The 9,711-nt window shown below is 41.3% G+C and overlaps 1 protein-coding gene across 1 annotated transcript in view; it reads left to right on the forward strand.

Annotated features, from left to right (window-relative positions):
- Positions 1 to 223: 223 nt before the first annotated feature.
- LOC102873718 (guanine nucleotide-binding protein G(olf) subunit alpha-like) overlaps positions 224 to 9,711 on the forward strand; it is a 243,795-nt gene continuing 234,307 nt past the window's right edge. The window contains exons 1-4 of the mRNA XM_006897027.1: positions 224 to 488; positions 713 to 785; positions 2,144 to 2,198; positions 4,364 to 4,483. Of these exons, the coding sequence (XP_006897089.1) occupies positions 344 to 488; positions 713 to 785; positions 2,144 to 2,198; positions 4,364 to 4,483 (393 nt within the window). The 5' untranslated portion in view covers positions 224 to 343. The remainder of the gene's footprint in view (positions 489 to 712; positions 786 to 2,143; positions 2,199 to 4,363; positions 4,484 to 9,711) is intronic.

Raw genomic sequence — 9,711 nt, forward strand, 5'->3', positions numbered from 1 at the left:
GTTGCCCTGCGCCCATCGCGCGCCCCTCAGGAGCCAGCTCCGCACCCTTGCGCACTCCCTCGTGTTTCTCTCGCTGCACCCTGCCTGTAGAGGTCCAGCAGATTTCTCAAAATCCATCTTTCCGCAGCCTTCTCCCAGGGTCTTTTTTCCCCCTGCCCTCGGGAATTTGCGACTGGGAGTGGGGCGGGAGGGACGGCCCCGTAGGCGCATCAAGCCTTGAGTGTCTCTTTCTGCAGCGCAGAGAGAGGAGCCGCCGCAGGGACAGGGACCACAGATCTCCGCGGGTCTGTTGCACTTGGTACAGATTCCTAACTCTGCCTGACGTCTGAACGAGCGGGCAAACATGGGGTGTCTGGGCAACAGCAAGACGGCGGGCGAAGACCAAGGTGTTGATGAAAAGGAACGGCGGGAGGCCAACAAAAAGATTGAGAAGCAGCTGCAGAAAGAGCGACTCGCTTATAAAGCAACCCACCGGCTGCTGCTGCTGGGTAAGGCAGCCCAGGGCCCGAGCGTGGTGTCCCCAGGGTGCTGCGGGGACCAAACTGGCCGGGAGGGACACTCGGCCCCAGCAGTGTGGCCGGCAAGTTCTCCAAACCTACTGTTGTCTTGGACCATGTGTGCACAAGGTGACACAACTCCTCCACCTGGGGTAGCAGTGAGAGATGGCGATGGCGTGGAGACAGAATACAGCCTGCTTTCTGTTTTATTCCAGGGGCTGGTGAGTCTGGGAAAAGCACCATCGTCAAACAAATGAGGATTCTACATGTTAATGGATTTAATCCAGAGTGAGTAAGGTTTCCTTGGTTTTGCTTCCAAACTGCAGGAAACTTTGTGACTCTTTCACACATTTCCAAAGGAGTTTCCCCTTTTAATTGCGGTTTAATTTTATACCATTGGATGCTTTACTGGTAATGTTTAGGTCTCTCCAAAAAAAAAACTCCCACGCTCACTTGTTTGGTAAAACCCGGTGAATGAGATACACTAGGTTAAATGCTATCAAATTGAGTATGACTTGTAACGACTCTATAAAGCGGAACCCTGTCCTAACCGGTGCTGACCTTATCATCTCACAAACTTGAAACCATTGCTGCAGTCACTGTGTAAATCCATCTCGGTTAAGGGTCTTTCTCTCTTTTTCTGACCCTCCACCTTTCCAAGAACCATGTCCCCTTCCAAGGAATAGCCTCTCCTAGCAACATCTCTAAAGTATGAAGCCAAGGTTGGCCATCATAGCCTCCAAGGAACACTCTGGTCACACATTGTCCACAAAATATTTGTTTGTTCTTTTGGCAGTCCATGGGATATTCTGTATGAGCACAGTTCCCTAATATCTCAACATATGCCTTTTCTTATACTGTCTTTTGTTTTTTTATTTGTTTCTGTCCAAAACTGGCAGTATACATTGTTCCTATTAAGTACTGTAGAGTCATAACTGATTCATAGCTGACCCTCCAGTGGATTTTCAGCAGCTGCAAATTCCTTGAGGAGATTTCCCATCTTTCTCCCAAAGCATAGCTGGTGGGTTCTAACCACTGCCTTAGATTTGGCAGCCAAGTCCTTATCTACTAGGCCACCAGAGCTCCTAGAAACATGGAAAGCTAAATATAAAATATATTTGCAAGTATAACTATTATTTGTTTTTATGTATAATAGTCCTATTGACCATCCATTTCCAAATTATAACAGGCCTTTGAAAACCTTATATATAATTAAGTACATATAGAGTATAATATCAGATATGGCAACTGAGGCTAAGTCCTCAAATTTGGAGACAGGCTCAGGACAGGGCAGCCTTTAGAGCTATTGTACATAGGGTCAGTATGAGTCACAGGCGACTCACGACTGCACATAACAAAAACAATTGCACCACATTGATATAAACCGGGTGCTTGTTTAAAGATATAGATTATGTTTGAGCTATGCTCAAAATTAAGTGTGAGAATATTCTTTAGAAGGAATTAACAACAGGTTAGGAAAGGCAGTGTTTCGTCACCTGGATAAAAACTGCAGATGAGGGAGGCAGGACTGGCATTGTTGTCCAGTGAAGCTGGTGTCCACTTCTGCAACTGGACATAAAAAAAAAAATCAACTGATTTCAAGTTTATGCTGAAAGTAAGTTAACTACAATTCTCTTTTAATACAGGGAAAAGAAACAGAAAATCCTGGACATCCGGAAAAATGTTAAAGATGCTATTGTGGTAAGAACATTGTTTTGTCCAATGTTTGTTTGTTACAAAAGTTAAGTAATTATACTCTAAAAAACTACAGATTTGGTCATTGTTTTCTGGTTTTTGTTTTCTTTTTTTTAATTTTATATTGGTTTGCATACAAAATTCATGTACACCGTGTTTCATTTATGAACATTATGTTTCACACATTCCTACATTCACATTGTATTTCATACATTCATTCTTATGCATTGTGTTTTATAAAATTAATCACCATTGATCTTTGCCTACGGTCCTGAAAAGATCTTTCCTAATTCCTTCATCCCCTCCCTCTACCCGCTAACTCTGCCATCCCAGTGACTTCCCCTCTTCGCACCCTCCATCTCCCAGTCCCTTCTTTCTCCCTTTGAACTTTTATACACATCCTACTGGTTATCCTTCTATTTTAAAATATGGTCTTGGGCTGTATTTGTCCTTATGAGACTGAGTTATTTTACTCAGCATAATTCTCTCTAGACAATCCCATGTTATTTTATGCAATTTTTGCTTCTTAGTCTGCATAGTATTCCATTGTGTATCATAATTTCTCAGTCCATTTGTTTGGGGCTATTTCCATTTTTTTGCTATTGTGAATAATGCTGCTGTGAACATATTGTTGTTGTTATGTGCCATCGAATCCCCTGCACCTCATAGCAATCCTATGTACAACAGCTCTAAACCCTGCTCTGTGCTCTACCCTGTGCCAATCTCACTATCTCTGACACACCTACCCCCATGACCCCAGTCACTTTTATGAACATAGGTGTACAAATCTCTGTGTCTCAGGTCAAAGAAATGACATACAAACAATCTAAATACAATCTAAATACAGTTAGATTGTTGGGCCAGGTTCAAATTGTCTTCCTGACAAACATTCTTCTAGGTGGTATAGCACTGGTCTGTGCGTTGCTGTACAGAGGTAACTCGTGGTTGCTGTGATGCTGAAGCCTGTGACAGTGATGTGCCAGTTGTGGTAATGGGCACCCATGGTGGACAGTGTTGGCTGGAGCTTCCCGACTAAATCAAGCCTGGAAGCAGGAGCGGCATCCACTTCCAAAATGGCTTGCCTCTGGAAACTCTATGTACGAACAGTGCTCAGGCTGTTCGTTCATAGGGTCGCTATGAGTCATCTACGACTCGAAGGCATTAAACAACAACAAACAACAAGTCCAGTACAACTCATAGCAACCCTATTATCTAAGCTTTGCCCTGTCCTGAGCCATCCTCATCATGTCTGATATGCTTGATGCCATTGTTACAATTACTGTGTCAATCCATTTTGCTGGGAGTCTTTCTATGTTTCTTTGACCCTCTACCTTTCTCCATATGATGTCTTTTTTCAAGGTTATAATATCCAGACAACATGCCCCAAATATGTGAGACAGAGTTTTACCATCCTTGCTTTTAAGGAGCACTCTGGTTGCACTTCCTCCAAGACAGATTTGTTTGTTTCTTTTGGCAATCAATAGGATAGTCCATACTCTCCTCATTATTCATTGTCCAACTTTGAGATGAATAGGAAGTGTAGAAGAGAACATGACTTGGATCAGGCACACTTTATTCTTTAAACTGACATTGTTGCTTTTTAGCACTTTGGAGAGGTCTTTGCCAGTAGATTTCCCCCAATGCAACACACCTTGTGATTTCTTGACTGCTGCTGCCATTGGATGTTGTTTCTGGATCAAAGTAAGAAGAAATTATTGACAACGTCAGTCTTTTCTCCATCTATCTTAAGGTTGCCTGTTGGCCCAGTGGGGAGGATTTTTGCTTTCTTAACTTGTTTTAGATTAGCATTCATCAAACAGTGTATATGAACTTTATTAACATTGTGTGTAAACCAGTATAAAATGAAATTTAAAAAGAAATAATAGCAAAACAAAAGCCAGAGCTGCTGTGATCAAGTTTATTCCAACTCATAGTGACTCTATACGATAGAGTAGAATTTCCCCATGGGGCTTTTAGGCTGTAAATCTTTACTGAAATGGGTGGTCTGCCCTGACTTCTTCTCAGGGAGCAGCTGGTGGGTTCAAACTGCTGAACTTGTGTGAAGCAACTGAGCTCTTTAACCACTACACCACCAGGACTCCATATTTACATACAAAGACCCTAAATGTTATATTTATCTAAATTCCTATTTTCTCTTTTTTGCATTTTAGACAATTGTGTCAGCAATGAGTACTATAATACCTCCTGTTCCACTGGCCAACCCCGAGAACCAGTTCCGATCAGATTACATCAAGAGCATAGCCCCCATCACTGACTTTGAATACTCCCAGGTAAGTAAATTATTATTTGAAGAACTTGAAATAGTGAGGAATCAAAACTTTGTAATGAAGATGCTTACTGAGGATCAGTGCTAATACTAATTAATCACTAACCTTTGAAATCGAGGTCTCAAAATGTTTAAGAGAAATACTACTTCCATTCCAAAGTATTTTCACTTATTAAGTTAATAAAAGTGGTAAGATTCTAAGTAATGCTTTTTGCAGTATATTAGTGAGATTGATAATCAGGAAGACAATGTATCTTTAAAAATTAAGACTTTTTCTCATGTATTTTTTTATTTTCAATCTCTTTTATAGAAAATCAATCATCTTAAATATTATATGAAAAGCAGAAAATACTAAAGAGATATAAACATTTTAAAAATATGGCATATCCATCTCCTCAGAAGTGTTACTACATTCTAGGACATTATAAAAAACATAGTATACTTTAAAGAAGAGTATTGAATATACATGAACTGCTAGGAGAACAAACAGGCTCATCCTGGAGAGGGTAAAAAAAGGGTGCTCCTTAGAGACAAGGATTCTGAAGTGTCATCTGACATAGTTTTGGAATGTTGCAAAGAGTGACCAGTCCTTGGAGAGAGACAACATGCTTGGAAGGGTGGAGGGACAGCAGAAGAGAGGAAGATCCTGAATGAGGCGGATTAACTCAATGACTGGGTTAATGGGGGAAAGTGTGTCAGAGACAATAAGGTTGGCTCAGGGTAGAGCAGGGTTCAGGCTGTTGTACATTGGGTCGCTGTGAGTTGCAGGCAACTCAGCAGCACATAACAACAACATCTAGGTTTCCATTTTAAGGTGTTGCTTTAAAAATAGTTTTATTGTGTTTTGCAGTGCAGTTGTCAATACTTCAGTAGTTACAGAGAAAATATTATATTCTTTCTATTTTAAATATATTTAAAATGTGTTTTTCAACTTAAAAATAATTTTCTCAGATAACAAGAGTATAAATTAAATTAATTTTTAAAAGTCCTGATGTTATGTAATTGCCTCCAAAGGAATAATAAAAGGGTAAGAGCTCAATTTACTCATGCTATACATGAGTAAATGAGAATATTTGCATCAATGGAGAAGATTTGCATGATAAAATTATAACTTAGAAAAAAATTATAACTTGGACCCCTTTTAAATGCTTACTATATAATATTAAAATGTTCTTTTATTCCGATTTTCATTATTTAGAGCCATACTCCTAATCACTTGAATGCCAGTATTGACCCTGCAGCAAGTAGTTAATTTTCTGGTGTGGTAGATATATGTCTCATAAAAGTTACTTAATTATTTGATGAAGTATACTTCAAAGGAAAAAATACTCTTAATTTTTTTGAAATATTTTTGTTTCAATTATGCCAGAAGCCCCTATTTGTATGAATGTATATGTATGCCAGTCAGAATTGTTATTTCAAATATGTTATTACCTAACACAGTGACTTTCAGACATTTTTCATTCTCAGGATCCCCTCTTTGAAAGAAAATATGTGGGCTAACAGGCTTTGTGCTAGAATGATAGAGAATTACTGTTTTTTAAAAAGCTTTCATTTGCATGCTGCAATGTGATTTTGGTTCTTAAGTACATTTGACTGCAACTAGAATTTCTGATCTCTAAAGTATCTGAAAAGGAGGTGTCAGGAGTAGCAAACTGACTTGAAGATGCTGCCAGGCACCAGGCAGCTGGCCCAGTGCCTGAACTGTTTTACAAAACTGTTAGTCACTGGGAGGTAGGTAAACAATAACCCAGAAGCCAAGGACGGGGTATAGGCAAACAGTGCCCACCACACATTGCAGTCTTATGGATCTGGGTGTTCTCCAGTGCAGTGTAAGGTTCTGCATATTGGAGAAGTCACCTGAAACTACAAAGCCCAAATTGAGACCAGGAATGACAGCCCATCCAACTTCAGATGTAAGCACCTATACAGTATGTGTCTGAATGTGTCCTGTTATGCTTACCTCAAAGTCATTGTGAAGCATCTTCTCACGACCACCACCAACAAAACAAACTTCTTACCATAAATTTGACTCTGCTTCAGGTGACCTTGTAGGAGAGAGTACAACTGCTCCTTATTATTTCCACGACTAATAGTTTATAGGAGTAGGCTACCACATCTTTTTCTTTCAAAGCATCTGGTGGGTTCAAGCAGCTGGTCTTTCAGTTGACAGTCTAACACTGCACCACCAGGGTACCTTAAAACATTTCATATGTAGTTCTAATTTAGGAGAAGTTATTCTGAGCATACAATAAGAAATGTGAATTAAGATGTACTAATTAGTCATATAGGACCTAAGTAACAGAAAAGAGGCAGTTCAAATCCACCTGCTCCTTAGCAGCAGAAAAATGTAGCGTTCTGCTTCACAAAGATTGTTGTTGCTTTGTGCTGTCATGTCAGAACCAACTCAGAACTGACCCTCCAGCAAGTTTTCAGAAGCTATAAATCACCCAGGATTTATGCTTCTCCCATTAAGCAGGTCGGTGGATTTGAACCACCTGCCTTTGGGTGGACTGGTAGTGTGACTACTTCTGAACTAGGCAACCAGAGAGTACAGTCATGGATGCCCTATGGGGCAGTTTTACTCTGTTCTTTAGGTTCAATATGAGCGGGACCCAATTTCACTACAGTAGGTTTTCAAAAAATTGTTCTTGCTATGTGCAATCAAGTCACTCACCTACAACTCATTGTGACATTGTGTACAATTAGTCCTGGACCCTGTCATATCCTAAGCCAATCTCAACCTCTATTACTGTAATCACAGTGTCAATCGATTTCAGCCAAGGTCTTCCTCTCTTGTGTTGTCCTTCCACCTTTCCAAGCAATTCTTCTCCAGGACTGGTCCATTCAGGCAGTATGCCCAAAGTATGTGAGACAGAGCTTCAAAACCCTTGCATCCAGGGAACAAGTTGGTTTCACTCTCTCCAAGACAGACTTCTTTGTTCTCTTGATAGTCCATGGTATGGTATAGTCAGTACTCCTTTTTTCTCCAGCAATGCAACTCAAAGGCATCGGTTCTTCTTCTGTCATCCGTATTCATTGTCCAGGTCTCTGATGCATTGCAAGTAATTACAGAGACCATGGCCTGGCTCAGTCATGCATTAGTCTCTAGACTGACATCTTGATTTCAGCACTCTGGAGAGGTTCCTGACAACAAACTTTCCTAATCCAATTAATCTGCTGATTTCTTGACTGCTGGTTCCAAGAGTGTTAATTGTGTACCCAAGCAAGCTGAAATTGTTAACAATCTCAGACTCTGCTCTATCATGGTACTGCCAATTGGCTCAGTGGTGAGAATCTTTGTCTTCTTGATGTTGAGCTTTAGTCCATGTTGAAGACTGTTGTTCTTGACTTTCTGCAGCAGATCTTCAGGTCCTCCTCAGTTTCAGCAAGAAAGGTTATGTCAAGTCCCAGACTATCTTCTGTTCATGACAGATTCACAGGTGATAAGGATTCTGCATTTAATCCAAACTTCTGAAACAGGTGGCTCTTGGGAGTATTATCTCAGTAATCTGAAACATTTAATCTGAAAATGCTTTTCAGGTTTAATCATGAGAAATAAAACTAAAGGGGCCATTTCCTTTGGATACATATACTTCCTTTGATATGGTAAAGTAGCTTAACAAGCTGCGTTATGCAGATGACACAACCATGCTTGCTGAAACTGAGAAGGACCTCATGCACTTGCTGCGAAGGGTCAAGGACTGCAGCCTTCAGTATGGACTGAGGCTCAATGTCAAGAAGACAAAGATTCTCACCACTGGACCAATTGGCAGCATCAGGATGGATGGTGAAGAGATTGAGATTGTACACAGCTTTAGTTTGCTTGGCTCCATAGTCAACAGTCTTGGCACCAGCAGCCAGGAAATTAAAAGGCACATTGCCATGGGAAAGTCTGCTGTTAGGGACCTCTCCAAGATGCTGAAGAGCAGTGGTGTCTCTCTGGAGACTAAGGTGCGTCTGATACAGGCCATGGTCTTCGCTATCACCTGTTATGCATCAGAGAGTTGGACAGTGACCAAGGAGGATAGAAGGAGAATTGATGCCTTTGAGCTGTGGTGCTGGAGAAGAGTATTGAGAATACCATGGACTGCTAGGAAAACAAATAGATTTGTCCTGGAGAGGGTTAAACCGGGTGGCTCCTTGGAGGCAAGGATTCTGAGGCTCCGTCTAACTTACTTTGGACATGTAGTGAGGAGAGACCGGTCCTTAGAGAGGGACATCATGCTTGGGAGAGTGGAGGGATGGCACAGGAGAGGAAGGCCCTCTATGAGGTGGATTGATTCAGTGACTTGGATAATTGGGATGGGAGTGTCAGAGACAGTGCGATTGGCACAGGACAGAGTGGAGTTTAGGGCTCTTGTACATAGTGTCGCTATGAGTCGCAGGCAACTCGAGGGCACATAACAACAACAACAACAGCTTAAAAATTATGATAAAGAACTATGGTTTTAATGAAAGAAAATTGAGAACTAGCCGGTAAAAAAATGCCTATAATGGCTTTTCATTGGAATTACGTATCTGAATCATACTGGGAAGAATGGAGGGTCAGAGAGAGAGAGGAAGACCCTCAGCAAGATGGATGGGCAGTCCCTGTAACAGTGGGCTCAAGCATCTCAGGGATGGTAAGGAAGGCATAGGATAGGGCAGGATCAGATCAGCAAGTGACTGTAACAGTGGGCTCAGGCATGTCAGGAATGGTGAGGATGGCACACAGTAGAGCAAGATCAGAGCTGTTGTTTTTAAGGGTCACTGTGAGTCATAGCAAACTTGGTAACACCAAACAGCAACATGCGCGCGCGCGCGTATGTGTGTGCGTGTTCAGTCTTATTGGGATTTTTTAAACTTAATAACCTCTTGTTTTAGGTTCATATTAAATGAGAATATGTTTCATTTGTCATACAGCTTGTATTGTTAGGTGCCATTGACTTAAGTACAACTCCTAGCAACCCTATGAACAACAGATCTGAACCTTGTCCTATCTTGTGCCTCCCTCATCATCTCTGACACACTGGATCCCCTTGCCTCACTACATCAACCCATCTTGTTCAAGGTCTTCCTCTCTTTTGTGGACCCTCCACCTTTCCAAGTATGATGTTCCTCCCCAAGAAATGTAGCTTAAAGATGTTCTTGTTGTTATGTGCCGTCAAGTCATTTACGACTCATATCGACCCTGTATACAACAGCCCTAAATCCTGCTCTATCCTGTACCAATCGCATTGCCTCTGACAC

This window comes from Elephantulus edwardii, unplaced genomic scaffold (genome assembly GCF_000299155.1).
Source record: "Elephantulus edwardii isolate Elephantulus edwardi_28Jun2011 unplaced genomic scaffold, EleEdw1.0 scaffold00196, whole genome shotgun sequence".
Lineage (NCBI taxonomy): Eukaryota > Metazoa > Chordata > Mammalia > Macroscelidea > Macroscelididae > Elephantulus > Elephantulus edwardii.